This window comes from Strix uralensis, chromosome 8 (genome assembly GCF_047716275.1).
Source record: "Strix uralensis isolate ZFMK-TIS-50842 chromosome 8, bStrUra1, whole genome shotgun sequence".
Classification (NCBI taxonomy): domain Eukaryota; kingdom Metazoa; phylum Chordata; class Aves; order Strigiformes; family Strigidae; genus Strix; species Strix uralensis.
The window spans coordinates 8,240,284-8,255,737 of NC_133979.1; the positions used below are offsets into that span (position 1 = coordinate 8,240,284).

General features: G+C 38.7%; 1 protein-coding gene across 6 annotated transcripts in view; it reads right to left on the reverse strand.

Annotated features, from left to right (window-relative positions):
• ELAVL4 (ELAV like RNA binding protein 4) overlaps nucleotides 1-9,382 on the reverse strand; it is a 64,660-nt gene extending 55,278 nt beyond the window's left edge. Inside the window, exon 1 of one of the 6 annotated variants that reach the window (XM_074876092.1) lies at nucleotides 9,182-9,382. In XM_074876092.1, the coding sequence (XP_074732193.1) occupies nucleotides 9,182-9,229 (48 nt within the window). In that variant the 5' untranslated portion in view covers nucleotides 9,230-9,382. Of the gene's footprint in view, nucleotides 1-4,926; nucleotides 5,066-5,302; nucleotides 5,558-6,075; nucleotides 6,351-8,521; nucleotides 8,635-8,747; nucleotides 8,883-9,181 lie in introns of those variants that run through there. The other 5 variants (XM_074876091.1, XM_074876095.1, XM_074876094.1 and 2 more) reach the window with 5 other exon arrangements.
• Between the last annotated feature and the right edge of the window lie 6,072 nt (nucleotides 9,383-15,454).

The following is a 15,454-nucleotide window of genomic DNA, read 5'->3' on the forward strand; positions in this document are numbered from 1 at the left end:
GGGAAAAGTACCAACCGTAATGTATAAGAGCTTTCATATCAATAAAAAAGTTTTAATATTAAAAGAATAAAATAAATGCAACTAAGTATTTTTTTTCCTCAGAATTCAAGGACATGTTATTTCCCATCACAACAGCATTGCTGACGCAACCTCATGTGTGCCTTAGCAACAAAGGCGTACTACAGAATTTTATATACATCATGACTAAATATTGGCAAAGCCAGGCTTGTATTTTACTGTGCAACTAAGCCATTTCCAGAGAGGACATGCAAAGGTTTAGCTATCTTTTTTAATTAATTTTATTATTATTCTGTCTTTTCATCCCATTTAATTAACAATTCTTAACTGGTTTGCAGCCTTTACTTTTACAGGTTTTCTTCTCCACTGAGGGGGAAGTCCTCACATAAGACACAGTCAAAGGCAGAACAATAGGTAAGGCAGACACTCTGCTTCCTCAATTTTTGGGGCCCTAAAGAAGCAATAATGCATTAGGAGCTCCAAAAAGGTTACGGAAAACAGATTATAGTGACAGAAAATAAAGATCAACCTAACATCAGTTCTATTGAGCTAATTTTTAGTGAATTTATGCAAGCAATGTAAATGCTACAAATAAGACAATGTTAGGTAGTTGCAAAAATTAACTGCATTCTTATTATAGTCTCATGTGAAAGTATTTCATTTCTAACACTGATGTTCCAACGCTATTGCAAACTCTGTCAGAATACTTAAGTAAATAACAAACAAAAGGTCTCATCTTCAGTGCCCCAAGCTATCGTTCAAAACTGGTTATAATTAAAGGTGTGAACAACAGAGTAACAAACCTGCAAAGTCAAGGTTCTGAGAAATTAATGGGCATCACACCACTGCACCAGTTCAAATTTATCACTCATTATCTCCCCGACTAGCACAGTGCTGTTTCACATATTAGTGCCTCCTTCTCTCTCCTCCAAGCCTTTCGTGCCTTTTCTAGATGGCTAATTTTAGACAATTACTGCCTCTGACACATTGAAACCTTCTCTCCCTCCTTTCTTCTTCTTGCTGTAAAGCTAGTGACCTACAAAGGTCCCTGCACCTAAAATATTCCAGTATTTTAGAAAGTAAAGATTGATCATTTGAGGGGAAAAAGCAAGCCGTCTTAGAATATCCGTTTCTCCAACATCTTCACTTTCCTAATCTCACATGGTTAAACGTATTCAAATGCAAAGGCTAAGGCAACGCACAGGTCCCCATTAAACGCTACTTTTACTAGGATTAAATCTACTGTACTTGTTGAATTGAAGCGCTACCCTCCTCTTTGCAAAATTCTCTGGAAAATGAAAAATGTGCCTCGCTTTTAAAGTTACTTGGAAGTCCTATGCTTCTGGTAACTGGGCATTTACACAAACAATTGGAAAGCATTACGCTACGCAAAACGCCCTTTCCCTTCTCATACAAATCCCAGCATTTTCCTGAACATCCATTCAAACGAGAAGGGAACATGCATGAACACACACATAAATACATCTCTTCCTCCATCCTACTCGGAAAGAAAAAGAGAAAGAGCAAAAGAGGGATAGGAGTGCAATGGGGGAGGGGTGACTTTCCAGCCCAGATTAGCAAATTTTGCAAAATCTGGCCTATCCTTTACAGAGGTACCATGCTTTTTAACATCGCCTCACTTGCAAAAAGACTGTTTGCGCCCACTTCTCCCCAAAAACCCCAATGACATTGAAAAAATACTGCATTGCAGTATTTGCCAGTGCATCGGAGTGTATCCAGTTAGCTGTCCCACAGACAAACAAATGTACATTTTAATGTGTCCAGGCATGTAAATGAGTTGTCTAGTGGACACAGATTGCCAAAACAGACAAGTGGATTTGTCAAGTTATCTGTACCTCTCTCCCTCTCACTATAATATTCTCTGCCACTACCCATTTCTTGCCTGGGGTGTTTCCTGAAATTATTGTGAAAGTGCAAGTTCCCAAAGAAAACAACAAATCCCCCTGCCAGAATATGGGACACAATCATACTTTATTTCTTTTGAAAAATCTTGTGCTGTGGAGTGGCTCTAGGTTACGTACCAACAGTATGACAATTACACAGAAAATAACCTGCATTTAATTAGTACACTCCCAGCATACCAAGTAGGAAGGTTGAGGAAAAAATTTCACTGTAACCTAGAAGATATTATTTCAAAAAAAATAATACATTAAATATATGTAAGATTAACACAACTGGATTTTCTTTCAATAAAGTCACAATATTTAACAGGACCAAATAAAGATGGTGAAGACTATTCCAAACCCATTCAAATGGGATTTTTAAGTATACCCCTTCTAGCTCATTGTAACCATCCTTTGTCACAACAGCTTGGGCTCACTTTGAGAGCGCTCAAAAAGGTAAAATTAATAAAGAGTAAGAAAGCAAAGGAGGCAACCAAGCCAGTCAACAGTGGATAGACATCCCTGTACCTAACATGGGAACTTGATTAGTAGAGTACACGAGGACAGGATTTTAAACTGATGGCTGGTATTCACATTGCATCAATATCCAATTGTAAAATTTCATCCTTTCCGACTAGTAGTTCACCAAGACAACATTTTTTTTTTTAAAAAAGTCACCTCTAAAAACAACTTCATTTTCTCTACCTTTTTGTCTGAACAGAAAGAGGCTTTACATTTTAATCTTTCTTTAGCATTCGTAGCAATCTTGATTCAATTTCACTAACTTAATAGCTATTTTTCTATACAAGGATTTACAATGTGATCTTTTACATGCAAAAAGAAAATGTCACTATGTACATGCAGGCTGTATTCATTAATATAATCTTAAAACAAAGAAAAGAGGAAGATCGGGGCAGGAACACGTGCGCCATAAAACAAGGATTACATTATTTTTAAATCTTTGTAGAAACACCAAATTGAACAGAAAATGAAAATGTAACTACTAGCTGATGACTCTTAAAACAAACAATGCAGCTGTGTATAATAAAAGGCACCCTTATTTATTGTCATGACTAAGTTAACGGCTTTAGAACACAGTATCTCTGTTTTGGACAGAAGAAAAATTATTTTACTCTCACGTACAACTACAATGAATGTCAGAACATCTCTGTGCACATGCACAGACTGTAAAATACAGAATTTTACACACTCACACCCTCAAGATTCCCCCCCCTACATTGTAAAGCAGTGCAGTTTTCAGAGGGCCATTCAATTACTTCTTCACAGAAAGGATTGCAGCAGAAGCAATACTTAAAACAAAGCAAATTAAAAGGGGGATTTAATTTCTTTTTATTCCTATTTAAACTAAGCACTACCATTCCTGCTTGAATTTGCATTCAAAGTAACCCTGCACCAGAGAAAGGAAGAAAGTAAAAATATCTGAAAATCTGAAGACAGAAAGAAAGGCGTGTTCTGTATTCTTGCTTTGCTTCTCTTGTGCCTCCTGATGTGTGATAGATGAGCATTTTCTGGGCAACCACATTTTTATATTTTTTACGCTACTGTCTATCACTTACTTGTCTACTACGCTTTTTTAACACTTCTAGCACCAATAGCTATTTCCTATTATTGTTTGCCACTACAATAAGAGACCACCACAATTAGCAAAATATTCAGCTGCAGTTTAAAAAGTAAAGTTGCCACAAGGAGTCTGACATTGGAAGTTGATATTGCTCCAGCAGATATAATAGACTGTGGCTAAAGGTGGGGCTGGAGAAGAAGAGAAGAATAATCTCATTATTTTTGTAAATTCCACTCAGCACATAAACCCTAGGATATGGTGAACTCCCCTGAACTGATTATTCTGCCATATAACCATCTGATTTTGTAAAAATACCAATATCACTTAACACAAAATCACTGCTTAGGGTAAATTCATTCTACCTACTGTTCTCATAGGGACATTTGCTGGAAAATTCTAAGAAATGATTTGCAGAAGCTATCAGCTGTGGGAGTTCACTATTATACCTCTGTCAACTTCATTCAATATAATTTACATTTTTTTTTATACTGCCTCACAGGATTCCTTGCAATTTTTTGCACGTACAATTTCACAGCAGGGAGGGGGAAGAAAAAAAAAAGGAAAGATAACCCTCTTTTGCAGAGGAGAAAGAACAGATGCTTAAAACCAGATTTCTAGAAATCACTGTAAGCCTGAGCCAGAAATGTAATTAACACCTATTTATAAAGAATAATTAAAGTTGTGACTGCCACAAAGAACAGCAGAGATAATCGAGGTAGCCCCTGCTTTTTTTTTTTAGATTTTTTTTTACACTGTTTGCAGTATTCCCACATGATTGCCACCTGCTCCCCCACTCAGCTTCCCCTATGCTCGTTTCCCCGGCAACCTTTCATTGGCTTTTCCTCCCAGCTATCGCTTTCAGTTCGGCTGCTCAGTCTAATCTTATTTGTTTTACACCCATCAAAACAAGCAGCTAGACAAAGACAATCCTGTAAGAATGGGAAAAGACCGTCGCTTTGTTTCCCCGGTTATAATAAATATCCGCGGCAAAAGTCTGCAAAACGTTAAATTAAGGGGAAGGGGGGGGACCCCCACACCCCCACACCCCCCAGCATCCCGTGGGGCTGGCAGGAGGGATGGGTATTGTGCGGGTTTGGTCCCAGCCCCCACCCCGGGTCGCCCCGCTCGGCACAGCCCAAAGTCCCCGGCAGTTGTATTTGATCATGCCATTTTGCACAATCTGTAAGGAAAGCACAAAAGAGGGGACGAGACGAGCACGTCCGGGCTCCTCTGCCAGGAGAATATAGCCTAAAAATAGAAATACTATTTTTCACATAAATGGCTTTGACTTCTCCCGGCATTTAAAAAAGCACAAAACAACACGGCACCCCCCCAGCCCCCACCCCAACACAAAAAAACACACCCTTCCATCCACCCATCCATCCATCCTCTACAGCACCGGCTCCATAGGAAACGCAATACCTGAATTTTAGAGGCGATTATTAGGTTTGTATTTAAGGCTGGTGTAATACAAACGGAGATTAAAAGGCATCATCGGCTGCCTGCTCCGCCAGGCACATGCGGTACAATGACACCGTGACTGTCAGCAGAGACCATCCTCGCTCGACTGAAATGCAACGTTCAATGGAAACGCCGTGAAGTGCCATCACAGTTAGATACGTTAAATAGATATATAGATATATATACACACACAGGCAGACATATCCCACAAAAAAATAAACAAGGCTCTCTAATTTTATTTTATGACTCACAATCCACCGCCCTGAACAAAAGAAATTCGCGAGGCACATGAGAAGCAAGACAAAACCCCACGAGCAGGCTCTCCCCGTTCACTTACCATTTTCAAGCCATTCCACTCCATCTGTGATCACAAAGATGGACCCTTACAGCCCCTCACAGAGTCAAAAGCAAAAAGAGCGTTATGTAAAAGCTGACATTCCTTCTTACAGCGCTGCTGCCCAACGATGCAACAAAATCGACATATACTAGGCGCTGCAACACATACAAGCCTCCTCCTCTTTTTATGAGGTCATGACAGGAAACTCTTTGAAATACAATATGCAGCATTTACTGAAGCTCATATAAATCACCCTCACCCTCTTTTAAAATTACCATACCTATTGCGCAGTCCACCAAAAGAAAATTACCAATCTCGAGGCTTTTTTTCACCACCCCCCCCCACCCCCCCCACCAGGATTTTGCTCTGCATTTGTATCTCCAAAATGTCAATGTGGAAATTAACTGCCCCCCCCCCTCTTAAAAAAAGCCTCTTCCTTTTGCATTTCAGTTAGCCACATACCAGCCCTGCATTAGAAATGAGCTTTTTTCTTTATTCTGAGAGAAATCGCAATTACCTTAAAATGACAAAGTACATCCTTTATTAAAGGATACGCACACATTAAATATGAAAGAGAGAGAGCGAGAGAGAGGGGGAGAGAGAAGGGGGGGAAGGGAGAGATCATGTACAAACAAATCAGTAGCAGAAAACTAAATTCATGTGAAAACACAGACTGAGAATGATGCAGATTCGGGGAAAATCTGTATGTTAGCTTCTATATCTACCTCTATATAAACCCGCTACAATCAGATTTTAAATCTACTAATACCTACCATAACCATTCTTAATGGCAAATATTGGGTCTTGAAAGGCTTCAACTCTTCTACAGATTTGCTAAAAGGTTTCAGGGAATTATTTTTATTATTATTTTTTAAAGATCCACAAAGCACAGTGCTAGACGTTTGTGCAGCGAGAATAATAGCAATAATTAATAAATAATAATAAGAATAATAATCACAAATAGCTATTCTGACGCTCTCTGCTTTGGAGAGCCCCGGTCCCGCTGTCCCCGTGCGGCAGCCCCCGGCGGCGGGCGGAGCGGCGCGGCGGAGCCCTGCTGGAACTGCCTGGCGGCGGCTCCCCGTTACACCCATTTATGGGACCATCTGTCAGCGGCGGGCGGGCGCTGATTGGCCGCCGCCGCGCGGGGAGGCGTTGCGACATCAGGTGCTATTGAAATTAGCCGCTGCCAGATTGACAATGTTAATGATTTGGTGACCTCTACAACAACAGAGACCAGATTTCTGAACTGCTGCTTGTGTCTAGTAATTAAGGCCCGGTTGAAGAAACAACACGCATCCCCGTATTTTCTATTTTTTTTTTTATTGTGGTTTTTTTTTAATACCTCTTCCCACCCCACCGGCGCAGGAGCCCTCGGCCACAGCGATGTCATACCTCGGCCATGCTTCAGTGCCTACATCTTCTTACCTCCTGCACGCCCGGCTCCCAGGTCCGGCGTATTTTAACTACCTTATCTTTTTCGACAGTTGCTTTCCGGAGAAATGCATATTTAATGATCTGCCTCTAGGCTTAAAGGCACAACAAAAGCACTTTGACGTGCATTTAAAGCTGCATTTATTTTCAGGTACTATTGATTTTAATAATCAACCCATCTCTCCTTCCTTCAGCCCTATGAGGTTTTTTAAAATACATATTTTTAGAGTGGATTTGGTATTGCTGCCACTTGACACTAAGGCACCGCAGACACCTATTTATCAAAGCACTCCCCCTGAATGACAGTAGTATTTAAGAATTATTTCACCACCTCACTTCATTATTCTTCAGCACTACAGGAAATAAAACAGCAGCAAACTTTGGGCATTTAAAAGAAATTTTTTTTCCAGCCTTAGAGGGGAACGTGCTCAACTTAACAATGCACACTCATTAATCCTCCGCTCCCTGCCACTGACAAACTAACAAAACTTCACTTCCAAACAGCAGTATTTTACCCTCTCCCAACCACAGCAAGTTTATTAAAAATTCTCACAAGGTAGGAAGCATTCATTTCTTTCTCTTACTTGGAGTTATTTTCCTAAAGCATGTTTTGGCCAAAGTAATAAGGCATGGCATCCTGTAATTGCAACTAACATTGAATTTACGTTCACCTCTACTAAAGCAACCGAGTGTTACTCTACTAACATATGTAGGAATCATTTAATTTTACCTTGCACACATTCATTTCAACAGCCAAAGTGTTTTTTTTTTAAAAATCAGTATCATTGCAAGCGTTTTTAAACATAAGAGCTAGAAATAGAAAAAGCTAGGATGGGCCATGTTATAAGCTCACTTAGCTCTTTCCTGGAAAAAAATAACCTGGCTACAAACCACCAAAACCATTTTCAAAAATATGTAATCAGATTTCTAGAAGGTTGTTTTTTTTTTTAAAGTATAAATATGCCCTCAGAACTGCTAAGCTCTGAACTGACTTTCTGTAGATTTACAATTTCTTTAAACCATAGACACACTCAAAACACACACAGACTAAACACACAAATAAAACAAATGAAATATAGTAAGCTTCTAAAATCTAGCTATGAACAAACCAAGCAAGGAGAAAAATCGCATTTAAAAGACACCATACAATCTATTTGTGGAATGAGCACTGAATTCAATTAAAATATGAACAATGTAAAAGGCTGCAGAGGATTTCTCTCACCATGCATCTTTCTGAGCACATTTGTAGCTTAGTAAAAACTAGTAAAGATTAAACTAGCTCATAAGATAGATTTCTTAACTCAAATATTTAAGTGATCTATTAAACTGAACACACAGGCATCAAAATGCTACAGAGCTAGTATATTACCATACATTCTTGTGCAAATATACATCGAATATTAAAGTTAGATTTGTAATGCAAATTTTTACTTAAGGTCTCTTCAGGGGTTAATAACACCAAAGGCACCCAGAAATTATTTTTAAGTCTTTTCAACTTCAGCCTACTTTGTTACTATAAATTCGTTATGCATATCAAAAGATTCAGCCATTTTTCTGAAACAATAATTGCACGCTGCTCCTCTAAAAAATTAGCTATCTTATCCGTCTATAAATCCAAGTACTCTGCACACTGACCACTTTCCCAAAAAGCACCCCACACATGCAGTCTTTCCAAGGAACACTAAAACAAACGCTCAAACGTCCTCAGAGGCCTCTCTCTGTAAAGACAAAGGCAGAATCCTATTGTTGAAAAAGTCAACCTTATTCTCGTGTTTCCAATAGTACCATTTATCTTTCAGGGTAAGGGACTGACCACCGCATCACGGTTGTGACATTTGTAAAGCATCAGATTCTCAATACAGTCTCTCCAGCATCAGCCAGCAACCCCTGAGCAAAGCATATTTTTAATGCAATCTTCTATCCCCACAAAAAGAAACTTGTCTTAAACAGCTAATCCAATATCAAAATGAAATCACAGGGTTGTTTCCCAGCCCCCCCTCCCTCTCCTTACCATAAATGAGCAGTTTCTTGACTCATTAATGACAGTTTCCCTTAAAAGAAGTGATCTCATATCACTGAGCCCCTCTCCACCACGCATACATCCCAAAGGTTGCGGGTATCTTAGCATCAGTAGCCGCTAGCAAGCTCTCTCATACAGAGCCCAGATGGACTATACCAGAAGCCAATTCAGCGTTAATAACTACCTACTCTGTGCAGTTTAGAAGCCTTACGTGGCATAATGTCCTAGGCAACAGCAGCCGATTGAAACCGCAAATAAAAGACAACCCAATTCTCCAAAAGCATCAAAAGGAAAAAAATAATAAATTGAAGAATGATTTTTTTAAAAAATCTCTTACTTTCATAAGATTAAACTGAATCCTTCACAAACATATGAAAAAGGAGAAAAAAACCAGATGCTGCCCAGAAAAAGTGACAAAATATTACCTCATTATTTAACAAAGCAGCATTAAGCGTCCTGCTGATTTCAAACATCTTGCCACAGATTTTGGTTAAGAGAAACAGAAAGAATCCTTTGCAAGCCCTCTGTCTGCAAAGGGTTCTTCAATTTTCTTGCGCACAACAGAATAGTCAATATGTTATTTCCCTAGAGTTCGCACATTAAAACATCTAGTCAGTGAGCTGAATTTTCCCCTTATCACACTGTAGACTCCTGTTATATGTACTGCTCTCTTTGCAAGATTAGCCTGCCCCAAACATGGCTGTTGTTTAAACTATTCTTTAAAGTAACAGTTCACTCCATAACCACCAGGTGCGCAGTGTACACAGATTCAAGTAACCATCTTAAAGATTTTTCTTGGAATAGCTGCTGGTTGTGATATACAGCATAAATCCCCCCTGCACTTATCAAGGAGAAGGAAAAAAAAATTTGCACTGTTTTATGCCCTTTCCTCCCCAGAAGCAAGCCCACACACAAACACCCTAAAATCACTTAACTTGTACCATTTTTTTTTTTAAATGGACCTTAAAATTTATACAGGAGTATTTCATTCAGCAAAAATGAACTAAGTGATAAAATCCAATCAGTTCTGAGAACAAAGTGTAATTAAAAGGGAAAGCACACCCTTAGAAATGGTCTGTACTGCAGAAGAAACAAAATCAGCATCAAGTTCAGCACAACGGTGTTCTTTCATGGAAACATGAAACAAAATTCAGCATGTAAATAATTCACATGTAGGAAGGGTCTGTTAGAACATATGAACTATACCTTCACGCAAATTTGAAGACAACTTGATAAGATACTGCTATGATGTATTTTGGTTTAAATTAATTTATGAAAACTACTGTTGCATGCATCAGAGCACAAGACTGAAATACACGGAAAGGATCCAGTTTTCAACAGCACCCAAGCCTCCCAAGTTATCAAACTGTCCCCATTCCTACGTGTCCACAAGCTATTTAAGTTTGGGGTTTTTTTTGTGTGCTTTATTTAAGGTCAAATACTTCAGGGAATGCTTCCATTACTATTAAAAAAATATGAATTCACTCAACGCTCCACAGCAACACCCAGAGGCTTGAATGAGATTTGGATCTTTGTGTTAGGTGCTGTACAAACACATTTGAAAAGTCATTTCATACTGAAGGCTTTACAAACAACATTTACAAGACTGAAGCACAAAACAGAGGTGTGAGAAAGAACAATAAACAAAGAACATCACAATGTCTTTACCAGCTGGGATGAATCACTGCAGAATCAAGGCATCTCTGGCAACTACCTGTGCTAAGACAGAACCCAAAAGGTTATTTACTGAGGTTAAAGAATCAATGCACTATATGGACAAGGGCTTCTTCAGATTTATCACCTACAAAAGTACCATCACCTAATTCTTTCATTTATAGCAATCCTTGCTGACTAAGTATATGCAGAGTAGTGATTTTCTTTGTTGGCCGTTAACTAATATTAAAGTGATGCAGTAATGACTTAACCTTCTTGAATATGTATTGAGTTTCAAGTCATTCCTTTTTATATGAGGAGAAAGGTTATTTGCATTGATTTCTGTTTGCATGAAATAAGCTTATTTTCTCATTCACCATATGCCTTGAACACTAATTAAAAGTGTCACTTTCTTCTAATGTAAAAACGTAATCATTTAGTAAATAAGTATTCTTGGCTCTTCAGTCTTTGTGATAATCTATTTAAGGACTTTTTTATTTCCAGGTAACTTCAGTGCTTTGATTACCCCACACTCCTCTGATATAGAGAGAAGTGTTTTATAAATATACTTTTTTCCCTAAGAAAAAAAATAATCTAGAAGTGCATCTTTAAGGACCCACACTCCTCTTACCCTGAGGCAAATCCATCCAATCAATATGAAACCATTCACATGCCACCATCTGCCAAGCTGTAGAGCAATGTGGCTGGAACAGACCTCTTATAAAGCAGCAGTGGTCTCATTTTCAGTCTATTAGGGAAGCACCAGAGCTCTCATGTGCAAGGACACAAAACTCCCAACTCAGATCCTCTCACACCAGTTTCTCCATGCACTGCTGCAGAACTCCTGTAATTTTTGCTGCTTGAGTTTTCACACTAATCAAAGCAAGAGGGAGACGAAAATGATCAGTAACAGCCCTATTTCACTGCAGTACAAAATAAAGAACTCTGTTTAATTCTATCCTAATATGATTACAGCAAACCATTTAAGTGCTGCTGCCTGTGAACTACAACCTGGTATTTTCTATCACCTCATTTTCCCCTCTTCCAGAGGACTAAACATTTACACCTAGGAACTGTTATTCTTTTCTAAGACATTTCTATCATAAAGTTAATATTTAATTCTGATCAAAGAGTATTTTGTTGTTTGACAGATGGAATGGTGCAGGTGGATGAGGAACAAAGGAGATGCATGTGAGAGTAAGAGATGGATCTGAACTACACAATGATTTAACAGAAAACAATGGGCTGGGAAAGGACATTACACAATGCAAGCACTAGGGTTTGCCCTATGCAGTAATTCAAGAACCTCTGCAGAAACAAGTCTCCAGTTCAAGATCATCACATCAACAGGAACTTTACTGAGCTCACATATAGCCCTTTTTCATCAGCAGATCTCAATAATTTAAAATATCCTCTACCACCTATCACTGGCAAATTTACTGCATGACTACTGAAAAGAGCAATAGAAGAAAGGGAACATGAAGGGGTGCAAACCCCTTACAAATGTACACAGAGAGGAAAAATGAACTATTTTAAAACCATCCATGAAAGGACAAGAAAATGTGAGAAGCTAAATATGCAATTCAGTGATGCTGAAAGTCACAGTCTTGGGTGGAAAAGGTAGGGCCACACTATTAGGCCACACCTAACCCAAAGTCAGACTTCAGGAAGAGAAACAAAACAACAAAAAAATCAGTCCAGTTAAGCAGACTGCCCTTCTGTGTACACATGTGCAGGAGATGGGATGGACCGGCAGGGGGGGAAGAGGGAAAAATGACAGTTAAGCAGGTTATTTACCTATACAGGAAGGTTTCTTCCACTGTTACTTGAACAGCTTACAATCAAGTATATATATATAAACAACAATATAGTTTGTTTAGCTACTGAATACTTTAAACACCCAGCAAAATAAATCACCCTACCAACTGCCCTGTGGAAATCAAGCAGGAGTGAGTGACCAAGACTGTAACACTGCATGACACCGAAAATGTTCTTCATTAACTGCTCTTTAAGGTTAGTGAATTCATGTATTTGAGGAAGAGTAAAATTTTTAAGGTTTCACTATAAAAACATGTAACAGTCATGATAATCAAACACTACCACAAAAAAAAGGCTGAAGTATGATACAATTTGAGGAAGTAGTAGGTGAAGACATGACTGACATTATTTCAAGCTTTTATTAATTTCTTTTATTTGATGACCGTCCCGGGAACGCAGGAACCTGCCCTTGCTGATGCAATGTACTATCTGGTGCACAGAGATTCCTCCTGATGGAGAGATTAAATATGCCACGGATCTACATGAAAAAATTATCACCTTTTTGATCTGTGCCCAGAAGAAAGAAAAACCTTAAAAAAATCAAACGAGTAGTTAGAGATCTAGCTCCTTAAACAGGTCTGGAATGAAAACACTAGATGCAAAACCAGACAAAAAACCCTCCTATATACTTAAAACTCTAAATGAGGAATTTAGATACATGAAGCTTAAGCAAGTAGTCACAGTTCCCACAGAGATGACACTTCAGCTGCTTTTGCACAAATATGCTATTCAATGTTGCTTGCCCACTTTCTTTTTCATGCCTTATGAGATGTGTAATTTGGATGCTGCATAGCTGCTCTAAGTATCACACACCAATTTTCCGAAGATGTGTATTTGCAATTCCCACTGTGGATACTTATGTTTGAACGCTGGGAGACTGGAACAACACTCTCTGGGGCACGCCAGAGCACAGAAGTAACAAAATTAATAGATGTAAATAGCTCTGATGGAGAGAGAGGTCTTCTTGATACGAACCACAACCTTATTTTCAAAACTGAAAGCTGGGCATCCACACAGATTTAGACACTCACGTATGTCAGTGAATAACCTCAGCAAAGATTTTCTATGAACATCAGGGTACAGGCCAGATGGGGAGGTGGGCCAGCATCAATGCAAGAAAGGTTTGGAAAAGATGATTCAGCATCTTCCCAGTGTGTCCAAAGGCCAGCAATGTCCTTGGCGCCACACTCCTCTCCCAGCTCTTAACTAATGCTTTGCAAAACACAGCATCCACTCGGTCACACAGTACACATCTTGCTTGGCCAATTTTCAATACATTCAAAAGAACCCACAGTCAGTGCTGTAAGACTGAAAACCGAAAGGCAGCATATCTGCTAGGTAAACATGTTAATACAGCAATAACAGATACCAGCAATTTTCTCCCTTCCCAGTTCCTTTACTTTTGGCTCAGGAATATACATTTTCAATGCTTTCAGTCCCCTGATTTTGTTTTCTTCCTTTTAACTATTAGAACTTGTATTCAGCAGACGTCCTAAATTCTACAGTTTGCTTTCCTATCACTACAAGCAGGATTCAACCCTACCTACACAGGGAGTTAAAACATTTCTACATTGCTGTCAGTGTTGTATAATACAGTTAGCAAAGTTTCAGCTGAGCAAATGAAGACATTTTCAAAGATTTATAAGTGCATTTTTAAAATGTATTTACTTGTAAATAATGGAAGGACCTAGACAGTGAAAAAGTCTAGACTTACCAGAGAGATTTACATGAGTTCAGCCATTTTTAATGTGCCTATGTATGAGCACAAAAACCCTCATAAAAAAATGTGAACAGGGTCTTTTAACCAGCTTTGCCTAATTTTAGAAAAGTTAATGGATTTGCTTTAAACCAATCTGTAATACAGTGTGCTATATGCCTTGCACTCAGGCCAAATAATATCAATAACAAGAACAAAGAAAAAACCTGAAAGGGGGATTAGAGTGCTGATGTTTCCAAGCTTTGAGACAGCGATCAGAAAAAGATCTGGGGAAGAGTGTAAGGTGCTGGATCTGAAAAGAGGTACAGCAGGAATCAAAGGAGATCGACGAGCAGCATGCAGAAGGGTTATGTCTCCTGCAACTTGCAATTACACAGGAAAGATGCAGAATCAGGGAAGATACAAGAGAGAATAAATAAAAAGTGTCAAGAGCTATTAATTGTCCCAATTACTTCTTGTTAGAACAGCTGGCACTTTACGTAGAGTATTTTAGTAACAGTAGGCAGAATGTAAATAAGTATTACAATTTCATATATAAAGAAAATCTCAATCACATCTGGGTCAACCCTATCATGCAACCTATCCCCAAACCCTTGCTTAAAAGGAGAAAAGAAAGCTTAAAATGTCTTAACTAAATAAATCCAGCTTGCCTCCTGTTCCAAAGCTTACACTCGTATTTGCAAGTCTCAGGACTTGTGAGAAGTTTCCTGCATACATCTATTTATTCTACTCCTTGAGAAATAAGGGTTAAACAAGGTGACCCAATAAGGTACCTCAAAACTCAGGTATAAACAGTTCTCATGAACATGGCTCATACAACTCTTTAGTCTATAATTTAGATACAGAAAGAACAATTTTATAATAAGAACAAAAAAGGTAAAATACAGAGAGGGTAAGAGGTAGAAAAAACAGCAAAGATGATATTTAAAGGACCAGTGCTAACTCTGAACCTTCCATACTGACACAGCAGGAAGGGGTAAAAGAAAGGCAACTAAAAATAATCATCTGTGGCTCCTCTTCTTGCTCTCTACAGTTGATGGAGCTAGTCTCTTGGGATCTGCATGACTCTGGTCAGGAAGTCCTAAGGTTTTTCCTACCCAATTCTCACAGATTTCCATATGCATTTATGGTTTTCTTTAAACTCCTCTTTGCAAAGTGTCAGACATATCTTAGCAGAAGATTTTTAGCTTCCTTTAAGGTAGGACAGATGAAGACAATGGGTATTTTTAGCACTTTTTTAAAAAAAAAAGGCCATTCAAAATATGCTAGTAGCTATAAAAATTGAAGGCCAAACTTCCTAATAACTTTGGTTACAATTACTAAACAATGCATATTTGATGATTGGGTTTCAAGGGATCTGTACAGCTCAGCTGGAGAAGCTGGCAGGTTAGCACCCAAGAGCAAGTTTACTTCTGCTCTGAACCACCTCTTCCACAGCCACAGGTGGTATGTTTTCTTCACTACTTCAGACTGACTTTTAACTCAATAGGCAGGTAAGAGAGAGGTGAAG